Raw genomic sequence first — 15,203 nt, 5'->3', positions numbered from 1 at the left:
CACAATAAACACACTGATGGACAATTTGTTTGACAATACTTATGCATCTCTACCATGTACAGTGATATCCATCAATATTTCCAAACGAGCCATTCTGCACGTGGACCTGCGTAAAGATCACAGACCTTGACGTCACTTGACTCGTACTCAATTGAGAAGTTCTGGAATATGAAACAAAATAAAAACAGTGGAACTTACCGTGGCTGGATATCTGCATCGATGTTTTCAAAGATGGCGTTGTAGTCGGCTATAAGTCTCGCCACAAGTTGATTGGTCAGAGTCTGCTGGTGGAGACCTCTGTAGCCGGAGTTGACTCGACACAGATTAGGGCCGAAAATGATGCCTAGAGAGTTGGGGCCCATGCGATTGTGGGGCTCGTGCTTTGCGACGCGATGTAGAAAACCGGCTAGATAACGGACCAGTTGGCGATTTGGTTCAGGCATTTGTGACGTCAGACGGCGCATCGTCGCCACGTACTCCCTTGGCTCATCTGCGAACTCTGAAAAGAAGGAAGGCGAAACGCTCATTAGAATTGCCCTACATACATTTCAAGCGTTTACTTGCCAAATTGAAACGCAGTACAAGACTTTATACTAGTGGGGGCTCGTCCGGGATATTTACCTAAGACGATCATATGATCATTCAGAGAAGATCCTGGTTTCTGGAGAATATTAACAGTTTTATGCAATTAATTTCACAAGATTTGAGTTAACTAAAACTGAATTATCATTGGAAGAAAATAACTGGAAAAACAGGAACTATAGAAGAGAGATTTTGTGCAAGAGAGGCTCCAACCTGCGTGTCACGAAAACTATGACAGATCTACGTATAAACCTTTAATATAGTTAATTGTAAAGGTACGATTCTTTTAAACTGCACTTTACTGGAGTCTCGAGCGGAACCAGATGAGACGCTTCGTCTAGTGAGGTTTCATATCCTAATTCTGATCTCGATAACGTCTCGAAAATCTAGTCTAGTCTCATTCTAGCCCCCATTTTTGAACAACAGTATCCTTTCGGTTTTGTCTCTACTGAAGATTTCATATTCCAGTGCCGTACGATTAGCCCGAGGTCTGGACCATCTCGCTATGCCAGGTGGTCCTAAACTACAGAGAAAGTGCGAAGTCTATATGTTTCGTACACGTCGTATGTAAGTGGTTACAGACCCACATTGCTCGTTCTTGGTGTCAAGAAAGCCACGTTGCCATTAAAACAGCAGACAGGACGCAATCTCCAGAATCATAATCATCTTAATGAAATTCACGAATTTTTTCACAATTTCTAAATGATTTTTCTTCTATATTTTAGTCCCCAAATTTCAGGCTTCTCAGCCTAGCTAGCCTAGAATATATACTCTCTCTCTCATTGGTTTGAGTTGATGTTTTAAGTCCACTTTATGCACAGTAAGGCTAATCGGGACTGGACCTACAGTTTAAAGTGGGATCCGAACCACTTGTGCCTCCACCAGGTATCGAACCCGGGACCCCTTGATTACAAGGCAATGACGCTACCACTGCGCCATGGGGGAGGCCTACTACTCTCTCTCTCATCTAGACCTATATATATAGCGTGGCTGAGTGTCTAGCATAGCGCGCCACGACCCCGAGGGTCCTGCGATCGAATCCTGGCCTCGGCACGAGTGTTCTTTGTGAGTGTCCTTTCATAAATTTCATCTTTACTCATCCTCATCTCGGCGACTAACTAAAGTGGCAGAAAAGCGAATTAAACGAATTAATACCATGAAAATCACTTTATTCAACATAAAACTTTAAAAACAACTAAAAAGACAGATTCGATTACCTAGATTACATCTGGTCACATAATAAAACAGCACAAAATACAATGCAACCATCAAAATTCACATTAATCTAGTTTCAACTGCACAATGATAAGGTATTAGCTTTCAAGATGTCACAGGTCCAGAGTCTGTTGCATGGGAAACATATGAGACATGAGAATGTAGAGATTTCTTATCGTCACGAAGCGCTGACATTGTTGTTACCGAACAAAAGATACATTTGTATGACACAAGTGTTTTCTTACGAATGTACACAATTGGACAATAAAAAGAATGCTTATCTTCACCGGCTGGCGGGGCAACGTGTCAAAGACCTTTCTGTTTGTTCTCTTGCTCTCAAATTGTTCTGGTTCGAGATTAAAAGTTATGGATACAAAGAATCGTCCGTAATTTGCACTATAAATTGATGGCTGTTTTAGTGCAAGAAAGGACTGTTTAGTTTCAGACGGAGCTGAAGTAAATAACAAGTTCGAGTAATAAAGAATAAAAAGATGTCGCAGACAAATTCTGGATCAACAGAAGACCATACAGAAGGGTAGAAACGTGTTGAAATTCACGGCTTCATGGTTTTGATAAAAGAAATGGCTGTTCCATGGGTTTCTCTAATTAAAACTCTGTTTTATGGGTTTAAATAAAATAAAAAGTTTATTCTGTATAGCTATCTCAATAATAGAGAGTTTGCTACGAGGTTAAATGAAATAAAACAATTTCGGTTCATGGGTTTAAATAAATAAATAAAAAGTTCCAAGACTTCAAGCAAAACGGAAAGTTTAGTTCTAGAAGTTTCAAAAAACCTTGTTTTTATAAATTCATATGAACCAAGTAAAAAGTGTATTCTGGTGGCATCAATAGAACTAAAATTCTGTTCAAACAAAAGATTACGTTTGCCTATGGTTGAAACAAAAGAAAACATTTGTTCAACAGAAAAGGGTTGCAACAGAAGTTGGTGAATGGTGAAATCAGAAGTTTATTCACAATTTTCAATCTGATACCGTGTAAAGGTAAATTCTCGAGAAATGTTGGTTGTGAGTGGATACATACATCACTTCGTGTGGGTACATGTGTGTTCATGTTGGTGCACATAATATCAAATAGTTTCACATATCGAAAGACAGGTCAAATTACAATTCTTGAAATTCCGCAACATATTGCAAAATGCGCAAAGCCCATTGCAAATTACTGTGCCAAAACCAATCTACTAATGTGGATGGACGTATTCCTTCATTTCATCCACGAGCCAATTGATTACGAATAAGATTGTTACGGAAAAGAAGTAATAAATCAACTCAGCCTATCACCAAGAACAAGCCACATTTTCAGTGCCGCCTCCTTCAGTTATCCAGATTACAAATATTAAATAACATTATATAAAATGTTTAAGAATGAAACATGTCTACGGACGTCTCTTCAAGTTGGAACTCCTCCAACTCAATCTCCAAAGAAAGAAAACATGTCTTCAGCCGCTGCCAAGATGTTGTTTACAGCATCAAAGCTTCGGCTCGTGGTGTGATGAGCCAGGCGTGCTTTGGTTGTATTGACCAATCAGCTTGCTCGTGAACAACAAGAGCCTTCTTTTGAAAAACTACATCAGCATGAGCTGGGATCACAACATTACTCATTATCACTCTAGTGTCCCTAAACTAAGACTATAATACAATACATTCAAGTCTCTGAACTGAATACTTTCCAAATTCATTGAAATAGAGACTAAACTCTTGAATTCTTCCGTTGAAGAATTATGGAAATACGGCTAAAATACAGGAATAGCGCATGAAGAAGCAAAATGCGCTTAAAATGCATTCTAAAAGTACAGTGGTGGTTCGCATAACGAATGCAACCCGATCAAGAACGGAGTTCGTTATGCGAACAGTTCGTTATGCGAATAGTTCCTTATGCGGGACGGTTTCCCCTATAGGAATAATTTTAATCCGTTCCTGAAACCGGTCCAAAATCGCGAAACATCGTTAAAAAGGAAGGGAATATAAATGTTAGAAATACTAGGAATTTACTAATTTATAAGTTACAGAAAATACAGTACGTACAATAGGGCAGTCTACCGTTAAGTGTGTGACATTTCACACATAAAATGTAAGGGTCTAGCATTGAGACTGGATTAAAACATTCATAATGAACTAATTTCATACAATTATGAAGTTTGTAGTGTTTAGTAACAAATGAAAAAAAAACGAGTTTGATGACATATCCTGAATGTACGAAAAGCATTAACGTAAATGTGTTATGTGTGTGACGCTTTAAAAATGTAACAAAGTTTGGCTTTGTTTCTTTGAAGCATGCAGGATACGGAGGAGACATGGACGGAAGGGGACCACAAAATTACATATTAGGCACATATATTTCATTTCAGTCACAGTAATTTATATTAATTATTGGAAGGGTATTGGAAGGAACATGATAACTTCGAACTCGAGGAGTGTTTATTGAGAGAGCAACACTATGGGGGCAAAATATGCCTCGTTTGCGCCCCCTTGGAAAAAATTACCTTGCTTGTCCCTCCCTGGAAAAATCCTGCGAACGTCCATGGATACAGATGCTAATAATTTTTGTTGGTGATATTTCAAAATTATGTGCATTCACAAACTTTTAAACCTTAATGCAATTAAAAATAATAATTTTCAGATTAATTGATTTTGTTATTTATATGGAGTAGGGTCACTTTTCTTGGAATGTCCTCCTGATAAAAATACATACACAACAGCATATGTACACATAATTCTCGTGTCCATTGTTATTTCGGCTTTCGACAATTTCGTCAGTCTTCCTTCCAGTGCATTTATAACAATCGTTTTGTTTCATGAACGGTAGTCAGGTCGCTGCTTGTGTATAAAGTACAGTACACTGTGTGTTTGCTCGTTTAAGTTAATGAAGCATGCCTGTTGAGGGGTTAATCATGTGTGACGATATTCACATGTGGTTCGTAATGCAGGAAAAGGGTTCGTTATGTGGAACATTTTCCAGCAGAAATAACGCTTTCTTGTTCCTGAATGGAAACTAGACAACTATTTCATATCGCCTAACGTTTCGAAAAAAAGTTACTTTTCACACACTATTGTGAGACATCTGATGGAAACGTTTTCAAACTATATCAAGAGTGCGTAGAACAGAACACTATCATGAAAGTGAGTGCTTGTGATAAAACTGCGGCGATAAAGTGAGATAGACACGTGTTTATGATAACACGTGGTGTTTCTACGCATTCCTTAGGACTACAATCGTTGAAGATATCAAAAAGTATTTATCTGACTTGAAATATCTGTGGCACGTTTGAGGGACTCGTTTACATTTGCGGAAGAACTGGCTGTGTAGGGATTAGCGCTACGCACGAGCGTATACAATGTTGTTGTTGTTAAGTCCACTTTATGCACAGAAAGGCTAATCAGAACTGGACCTACAGTTTAAAGTGCGATCCGAACCACTATGTGCCTCCACCGGGTATCGCGAACCCGGGACCCCTTGATTACAAGGCGACGACGTTACCACTGCGCCATCGGGGAGGCCCTATCATGTTAATGTGATAATTTCAGCCCACAATCATCTATTTAATTTTCATATCACTGTGTATTGGTAAGATGGAATAAAGTACATTTTCAATTTCACGATCCATATTTGTGGGTCCACTACCAGAGGCAAATTACGGTTATACGTGTACTACTGGGCTTCGAGCGTATACCGCTAGTTTTGCCTGTTCGAGCGTTATTTGCTCGAGCGAAAAGCTCACAATTCGGTGCGCTATCTAGCGTCGTACGTGCGAACAATTTGGCGCTCGAGCGAAATCTTCTCCCAAGAACATTCTTACAACGCTACAGTACCCTTGCTCGTTCACACGTGCAAACAAGAGCGCGCTTTCACAAATAAGGCGCGTTGCCCAAGCTTGGCCTACTGCGATGATTCGAAGACATCCTTCCTTGACTGACATACATACATAACTAGCTTAAACCAAAAATAGATATGGCAAGTACTTACTCTCGTGTGCCGCTAGCAGTTCCATTGCTAGGTGATCTGGAATAGCAGGTTCCGGCAGTTCCCGTAGGAAGAGCTTGAGCAGTGCAGCAGCCGCTGCGACGTCACCACTTCCCTCCAGGTCTGCGTCACCTACCCTGTCGAAAGAAGCTCGTAGGCGCTCAACCACCTTCTGGTTCCCGCTGAGTCGGAACAACCCTTCGCTCTGCAGACCTGCAAAGAACAACGTTCACATGTTGAAAGAAACGGCCTACGGGTTCAACTGATATAAACCCTGAAATAAAGCAGCGAACTTATAACAACCTATCCCGCTGAAACGGAACAACCCAAAATAGCCTACCTGTTCAACTGATACAAACCCTGAAAAAACCAGCGAATTTGTAGCAAGCATTCCTGCGGTTTTTGGGTACGATACAGTGGGAAGTATAGATATTACTAGGTAAATTGCCATTTATAATTCCAATTACTCGTTTCTTCCACACGTTTTTTTAAGAAATGGAGTTGTACCGTTGCTGGTGCAGGGAGTGTCAACTGGTTCGTTGGCGTTTCGTATCAATTATTAAACCTTGCGTTGGGTAAAGTGGGTTGCACAAGTATTGCTCGACAAATTGTCCATGACAATTGTTATTAATTTTTCTCTTTCATCTTTCATGTGTTTAAGGACTGGCTTTTTATGTATGCCGATGCACGTGATGTCTGCTAATCATCTAGTTATAATTTTGGCAGAACAATGCTGTGGTTCATTCAGCATGAAAGAACGTATGTGCGGGTGGATCTACATAGCATGTTAAGTCTGAGCTATTTCCGCCAGGGAGTGTGACGTCATTTGTCTGTTCAAGAAAGTTTTAAAGTGCCTCTAGGAGATGTCAGAGCAAGGCTTTTTCACATGATGGTATTTATTCGTATTTTAATAATCTTAGTACTAAAATCTTCGCAAACACTTGCAAAATAGCATGAGAGTGTTAAGAGTTTCAGCAGTGTTGTCAGTTGAACGGCTGTCACACTGATGTTTAGATTTGAGTTGAATCGCCGCGAGCAACATTTCTCAATATTTTCAGTGTTGCTGTAATAAATCATTTATTACAAGTCTCAATCTTTCTTGCTCATTATCAAGGGCCTATATGAACTAATGGGACAGACTATAGTGTTTACTGAAAATATGTTTTAAGTAAAACTGATGTGACGATCCAAACAGATCAAAGTGTAGATGGGTGAACTTTAGTTCCTCAGATATCCGCCAGAGTTCCGTGAAAACTGGCGATCGTCAGTTGTCAACAAAAACAAGGAAATGCAAAAACAAACATTGTCAACTTACAATCCTTATAACCTCAATTTATCCAACAGTTCAGAAGTGAATTGGGATCAAGTGGAGATAAACACAAACAGTACACAAAGACTACGTGATGTTTCAAGAGAGGAAAAAAGTAACGAGTGGAGTGTTGATCAAGATTTCAGCTTCGACTGGATTGGCCAACCAGGGACGACGATCAAGCACGTCCTTGAAGTGGACACTTTAGTTCTTTTCCGATTGTGTAAACTGGATATTATGGAGTGCGCAATAAATGGGAAATCACGATGTTTGCGTTCTGGTGATGTGATGATCGGAGCGCGCACACAGAGTGAGAGTTGAATCAGTCAATTGACAGATAACGATCCATTCAATGCTTCAATGAAATACGTTCGTTTGCGTCAGTAGTTTTCAACATCCTGATTTTGGCCCATTCAACCAGCTCATATTATCAAGAGATTGCATTGGTAATGAATTCCCCATGAAATGTTCAATCAGCCATGACATACGTTCTTTGATTCCAGCTTTATTCTCTGATAATTGAACAAACATGGCGGAGCACATATAGTATACAAACAGAATAGCTAATTTCATGAAAGAGTGCTGGTTCGAAATCACTCGATTTTAACCGAAAGTGGAAGGAAGATACGAGAAAATTATTGACACTAATGGAGGAAATGGAGTTTACGTCCAATTTTTAGCTTTTGATGTATAAAAAATACAAAGTGTGTATCAAAACTAATCTAACTCCCTTCTGGGCATTGCACCTGGGAAGAAAAACAAAAGCGCTAACCAATAGGCTATATAAGGAGTCCAGAGCAGTGTAGCATTTTCTTAAACAGGTCAACTATACGAAGACTGAATGTCAAGAGTAAGCCAGTAATATTTTTAGAGACTAATATTTTCGAAATGGATAGCGAAATGCAAAGTCTAGCACCGTTCCTGCATAAAGACGCAAGTAATGAATCGAAAGGTGATATTATAATAACTATTGCGAGCCTTAAGTTGGTGGTAGGTCAAACATATGAAATCGGAGAAGGGGTTCGTGTGACAGCTCTTGGAGATCTACTTATGATAAATAACTTTTCTAGGAAACGCTTTTTTATTTTGTGTTTTTGAATGGACGCTATCGTTGCTTTCACCCCAGTTATACCCTACTATAGATCACTCCACACCAGCTTCACCCTACTATAGCTCCCTTCACACCAGCATCACACTACTATAGTTCCATGCACATCAGCATCACCCTACCATAGTTTCCTCCACACAAGCCATACCCTACTCCATCCACACATGGCATACCCTACTGTAGTTTAAAATAGGGAAGGCACAAGACAAGACAGAGATAGACTTGTAATTTACTGACCGAGACTCTGCGTCTCGAATGGCTATAAAAATAACTAATGTTACGACTTCGGATATGTCATTCGGATATATCTCTGATTGTTTATAGGTAAGACAAATATCTTGCTTATAGAAATTCAAAGCCAATCCATTCGTGTCAATGGTGAAATTGTTCTGTGCATTCAGGATAAAACTGTGCTTTCGAGGGTTCGTAGCGTTGACACGAGGCGTCGAACATAAAAACTTTATTAAGAAAAAGTTGTGTGCGCTAATGATGTCTGTACTCATGAAAGTTTATACGGTGACGCGATGCTGGTTATAATATATACTTCTAAACTCGGAACTATTTATTTTGTTACTTTAAGTCGCTTCTCTGTCACGAACACACATGGACAGGATACATCGCAAGCACAAAAGATTATTCTGACAGTCTACACGCCAGAGCCTTGTCAGCCTGCAACAGTGCAGTCCAGGTCTACCAGTCTCGTGTCGGATAACACACATTCCCTCCTTAGTTTTTAATTTCTGAATTTTAATATTATCCATTTCTGAAATATTAGCCTGTTACTAAGTTACATTATAATCACGAATACGTGCTGTCGGTTAGTTAGTCTAGTCTACAACTGCGTGCAAACACGTGGAGGTGTTAATATCCCACCATTCACTGCGGTCTCGAGTAGGTGTAAGCTAATACAGCATGGAGTTGCTAAATCATTTAGAAGCCCATTGTAGAAATTAGCATCCTCCCAATGTTGTTAGCTTCCTCCAAAATGTAGCAGAGGTACACACGAAAAAGCAACTCTATAACTTCGTTTCTTAACCTTGCAGCCATTACTACAATGCAAATCTCTTTGTGTGTGTTTGAATTCAATGAAGATGGATCCAGTTCGTCCAACAGTCGTATGCTCGGGTACGCGGAATGCAGCGGCTGTTCGAGTTTGCGCTGTTGGTCACAAGACTGTTGGTTCGCAAGACTGATGGTCAAAAGTTGATATGTTTGAAGATTTACGGTAAGGTATAATCTAGTTTTGTAGTTATGTCTTTGGAATACATGAAAATGGATTCCATATTTGTTGGAAAGATCGGTACTGAGAACGTTATATTTCCCTTTGGAGGAAGGGTCAATGTTTGAAATAGACAACGCTGCATGATGAACGCTGTCGCATCATCAACCAATGCCGCATCATGTTATAGGAACTGACACTGAAAAATACACGACAACTCTGTCATTAATGCAGATAGCGAAAATTGGAAAGTTGGAAATATATGTTGTTGCTTTTTTTTTTGTTTATTTATAATGTAATGTGCTTGAATTTTCAACGTTCATGAAGTGAAAACATTATTTCTTGTGAAACAATGGAAATTCACTACAGTGTCAAAATTCAATAAAAAGTAAACAAAAGGGAATTATCATACAAAATTGGATAACAGCTCTGATAGGTGGGGTAATAGCCTCCTCGATGGCGGAGTGGTAGCGTCGTCGCCTTGTAATCAAGGTGTCCCGGGTTCGATATCCGGTGGAGGCACATGGTGGTTCAGATCCCACTTTAAACTGTAGGTCCAGTCCGGATTAGCCTTACTGTGCATAAAGTGAACTTAACAGTTGTTAACTCTGTAATTGCATATAATAAATGAAAACACTAATTTAGAAATTTTCATGAGCCTCCCATAATTCTTGGGTTTTAACTATCAACATATTCTCAATTATTTATTACTTGTAATAATGTTTAAATTGTGATTACATGGGGGTGTAAAAAGAACTCGCCAGAAGTTAATCGACCCGGTAGCTGATTTTTGCAGGCTAAAGAGGCTCTGGTGCCTGCATCCTGCATCTGGTGCATAATCCTCTGTGGGGTCGTGTTGTCCTGTTGATTTTAATAGGTAGGGAGATTTTGTCCTCGAAAAACGTTTAGTGTTAGTTCCTGTTAAGTAAGTAAACAGACATAATTATTTTATTTTCTCTTAGGACACTGATCTCAATTTCATTTTAGTTAAAGGGTTTATCACAGTAATGTTTGACGGGTAAAAATAGCCTGTGTGCTGATTTGTCCATACTATAAAAATCAATCAAGCATAAACGATCGGGATCCCCGGTCCCTAATCCCGAAATTATTCAATCTATTAGGGATTGCATTCCCTATACAACGCCCCGGGGTTGACAATATCAAGCGTTGGTAAAAGATCCACGCGTGATTTGACACATGACCTACGCTGCTAAACCACAGAGGTCGCAAGGTCGATCAGAATTCTTCAGATGATACAGAGAAACTATGTAAGGCTTCATAGAGGGCAGCACAAGGCAGGAAATGACCAAGGTCGCTAGCTGATCACCACATGCAGAGCTAACCGGCGGTAACATGTATAAAAATTAACACAGTGAGGATGGGAGAGTACAAGAGATATGGAAATTCGCAAGCAAGCCTCAGCCTTGGTGTTATCTATTGACAAGGCCGACATGTCGAGATGAGATTTGAAAAGAATAAAGTGAAGAGCAGTTTAAACATGATGTTTGGTCCGGTGGTCACGGACAAGAAGCAAATTCCTCTCTCGAATACCGAGTAGCCTCTTTCCTCCAAATAAGAATATGTTCACAGCAGATCAATAACAAGATAATCTACGTCAAAATTGTATAATACTTTAATAATAATCATGTGCTGGCGAAACACAGATACTTTTAAAAATCGAGAAGCAGAAAAATGTTTGCACCAAATAAGTCGAGTTAAAGCACATATATACAGAAAACAAATAATACATTGATAAAAACAAAACATAATGAGAGAAATAAAATCGCAGAGGACACCGTGGATTGGTCACACTGAAAGATGAACGAATAACAAAATGCTAAACGAATAATAGAACGTGAACCATTTACCAAAACCAGAGTTTGGGAAAGGTCAAAAAAGAAATAGGAAGCTGATCTGGTTTGGTTTGTTCTACTTCGCGTTTCTGCCACTTTTGACTAATAGCGAAAATTATGATGAGTGATCGTATATGATGAAGGGACAATCACAAAGAACACCCACACTCGGCCTGGAGAGCTGTGCTAACCACTCCGCCAGGGAGTGATAGAAAGAAAAGATGGGTAGATAGAGATAGGAACAGGAGATGAATTCAGAAAGAAGATAAAGAAAGAGAACGTGTGAAATAAACGGATAAGGTGAAATGTTGAAAAAAAACGAAAAATAGATGAACTGAAAGACAGAGACTAAATTAATGGAGTGGAGAGAAAAAAGGTATAGAGAGAAAGAACTGATGAAGGGAAGATAAGAGATGTAACGAAAAAAGAAAAAGTGCAAGAGAGAGGTAGATTAAATAAGAAAAGATGGAAAATAAAGATCGAGAGAAACAAAGGTAAATAGGCGAAGTGAAAGACAAAGTAAAATAAAGGAAGCAGTGGTGGAAGAGATAGAGCGAGAGAGAAAGAAATAGAGAGTGCGAAATGAGGGGAAAAAGTGAAAAAAATAAGTGGAAAAGGAAATTAAAGATAAGATTACCACCTAAGACAAGACAGAGAAAGGAACATGTCATCTCTAACAGAGCGGAATCAAGATAATCACATATCAGAGATAAAAATATTTTTTAAAAAAACAAAAGAGAGAGAGACAGAGATAAAATGAAAGAACAAGATGAAAAAAAAAGGATCATGGTCATGGAGAAAGAGAAAGTTAAAAGGAGATAGGGGAAGAAACAAAGGGGCAGGGAGAAAGGGAGCGAGACAAAAATGAAAGTAAGATGGGAAAACAAATTAAAAGGACGAGAAAGATGAAGAAAGAGAAAGTGAAATAAAGAGATGGTGGGAAATCAACGGAACAAGGAGAAAAGAGAAAGAAACAAAGTGAAAAGAATATGGTTCAAGAAATACAAAGGGACAGGGAAAAAAGAAGGCAAAACAAAGTGAAAAAGATGGGAAGAAACAAAGTGACAGGGAAAAGGTAGAGAAAGAGGCGAAGTGAAATAAAGAAATGGAAAAAAACAAATGGGCAAGGAGAAAGAATATGAGAAACAAAGTGAAAGAAAGATATGGGGAAATAAAGAGAAAGGTAGAGAATGAGAAGTGAGAAAAAGAGAGGTGGTGGTTCAGAAAGACAGATGCAGAGAAAAACAAAGCTGTCACTTTTAAAGGTGTGAAATCACAATAATCTGTAAGAGAAAATACATAGAAAATCAAGAACAGTACTCACCATGGGCCTCGATGAAAACACAGAGCCGCCGCACAACGCTTGGAACCACATCGTCCTGGCTTCGAACCCCGAGCTCCTCCAAACGGGCACCAAAAGTCTTCCCCCTGCGGCTTAAGGTTCCGGCCAGCATCCGCTTCACCTTCATGAGGGCGCTCTCCTCTGTCCCGGCGGGCTGCAAAGAACAACAGGGGAGAAGGTTCGTCAGCGCAGATAGCAGCAGAGTACGACGCACACCATTCACAACACGGGCAGGTCCCGGTAAACAGACCGTTTGGTCATTTTTAGGAGCCAAGGCCTGGCGTAAACACACACACACACACACGCACGTGAGATCAGGGGATAATAATGTCACGCGGCTACCTTATTGGTGGAGATTAAGACGCGTTGCTGGGTGTTGGGATTCTTCTCGACTATAACTGGGACGTGTACGTAACAAGAATGCAAATTTGGCAGAGGGGTTGAAGTGAATTAAGAGATAAAAACAGAGGTAAGACACCTAGAGAGAACGAGTTACATAGAAAGACAAGTAGGGAAGAATACACACACAAACACAGAGAGAGAGAGAGAGAGAGAGAGAGAGAGAGAGAGAGAGAGAGAGAGGGGGGGAGATTGAAAGAAAGGGATGAGATGGAGTAAGGACGTATTAAGACACTCAAATAGGTGAACAGAAATATCGAGTGAAAGAAATGTACAGGAAGGGTGAGGGACGAAACAAGACACGAGAGAAATGATGGAGAAAAATGAGAGGGAAGTGAGATAGGCAGTTTGGAGAGGGTGGACAGACACTGTGAGAACGAGAAAGAGGGAAGGATAGAGTGAGAATGAGAAAGATTAAATGGAGCAAGAAAAGATGAAGACGAAGAAACATTAAAAATCTAGTAAAAGAAAAGCACAGGAAGGGAGGGAACGAAGTAAGAAGCAGAGAAATGGAGAGAAAAGACAGGCAAGTGAGATAGTGTTTGGAGAGGGCAGAGAGAAAGGAGCGGTTAATGGGAAAAGAACAATGAAGGGGGGAGATGGAAACAGAAAGACGAGATGGAGTAAAAGATATATTGAAAACAATTGGAAGAAAGGTCAAGTGAATAAATATGTACAGGAAGTGTCGGACAAAACAAGAGAGACAGGCAAGTGAGATAGGTAGTTTGGAAAGGGCAGAGAGAGAAAGATTGAAAGAGAAAGAACGAGGAAGGGGAGGAGATGGCGAGAGAGAAAGACAGGGGAGATGGAGTAAGAAAATATGAACCCAAAAAGTACAGAAAGAAAGGTACAGGAAGGGAAGGGGGCGAATCAAAAGAGAAATGGTTCGAAAGACAGAGAGAAGGGAAGAGAAGACAGGAAAGTGAGATTGGTAGTTTGGGGATAGAGAGACCATACGAAGATAAGCAGACTGGAATTGGTAGAGATGTGAGGTAAGTAAGCATTGGAAGGGAGAGCGAAAAATAGTAGAAATCTATGCGAAGAGGATTGGAAAACAGAAAAAAAAACAGCTAGTGGTAGATAAAATGGTAGTGAGACAAATGCACACACACACACACACAAGAGAGTATGTTGTGTGTCTTAGGGAGAGAACAGTGAAATAGATATAGGTACGTGGGGTAGGAGAGGTGGGGAGGGACATATTCCAGTAAAAAAAAAGTGGTAGAGGAGGTAAATATAACATTAGTAGCAGGCACAGAGATATAAGATGAGAAAGGGAAGGGCCAGAAGAAACACACACAGAGAACAAGTGCGAGCAAGATAGATGGACAGGTGCGTAAGAAAGAACAGTGAGACAGAGTTCAAAACATTAAAAAGTGCAGTCAACCAGACAGACACAGAAAGTAGCGACAGAAACAGACAGGCAGCTACAGATATAGATGATATGCATACAGATAAGGGAAAAACACAACTGGGAAAAGCAACTAAAACAAACATTTGTTCTGTTGTTCTCAAACAAGTTCAGAAAATCGGTTCCATAGTACACTAAGCATAAATTTATATTTATATTTTGAGAATGCACTTTCAAGCTATAAATTTCAAATCTATAAAATAAAACACCTAGATCAAAGTAGAGATCCATTAAAAAAAATATTGATGTGAAGCAATTGTGCACGAGGTGAAACATTTCTTCCGTTTCAATTTACACCGGTGCATACCGTATCTCACACGCCATAAAACTAACTTCATAATGCCTAAAATATGGTGTGACTACCACTTAATGTATTTATATGATTAAAGCAGGCCTGGACTGGGACACAGGGCAGAATCGCGGGGCCTCCTCTGTCCTCTGGCGCCGAAAACACTAAAAACATGTTAATTTTAGAAATTTCAAATTACGGCTCTCAAAATAACAAGCTTGTATTTCTCGTTCATAGATGGCAGTAGGAGGCCAACAATTTTTATTGTTTACAAAAACCATGTAAAGATACAAACTGTTTATATTTGTAATACAATTTTATACACGGTAATTTAGTCCTAAAGAATCTTAACAAATATACAAAAGTTGGTCCATTTGATACTAATAATTTGAAGTTTAATTCCAACTTTTTCAACTCCAACGATTCATAACCACAGCTTCAAGGCTAAGAAATCCAGTGAGGCAATTAGTGGGATAATAGCAATTCAATAAACAGTGG

General features: G+C 39.5%; 1 protein-coding gene across 5 annotated transcripts in view; it reads right to left on the bottom strand.

Moving 5' to 3' along the window:
- LOC145997448 (protein FAM13A) overlaps positions 1-15,203 on the bottom strand; it is a 167,036-nt gene that overhangs the window by 47,661 nt on the left and 104,172 nt on the right. For all 5 annotated transcript variants that reach the window (XM_083134507.1, XM_083134511.1, XM_083134512.1 and 2 more), the window contains 3 exons: positions 12,589-12,760; positions 5,779-5,988; positions 199-499 (listed from right to left, as the gene is read on the bottom strand). In XM_083134507.1, the coding sequence (XP_082990633.1) occupies positions 199-499; positions 5,779-5,988; positions 12,589-12,760 (683 nt within the window). The remainder of the gene's footprint in view (positions 1-198; positions 500-5,778; positions 5,989-12,588; positions 12,761-15,203) is intronic.

Source organism: Lepisma saccharinum, chromosome 13, assembly GCF_977018435.1.
Source record: "Lepisma saccharinum chromosome 13, izLepSacc3.1, whole genome shotgun sequence".
Lineage (NCBI taxonomy): Eukaryota > Metazoa > Arthropoda > Insecta > Zygentoma > Lepismatidae > Lepisma > Lepisma saccharinum.
This window is presented reverse-complemented; position numbering and strand designations above follow the sequence as displayed.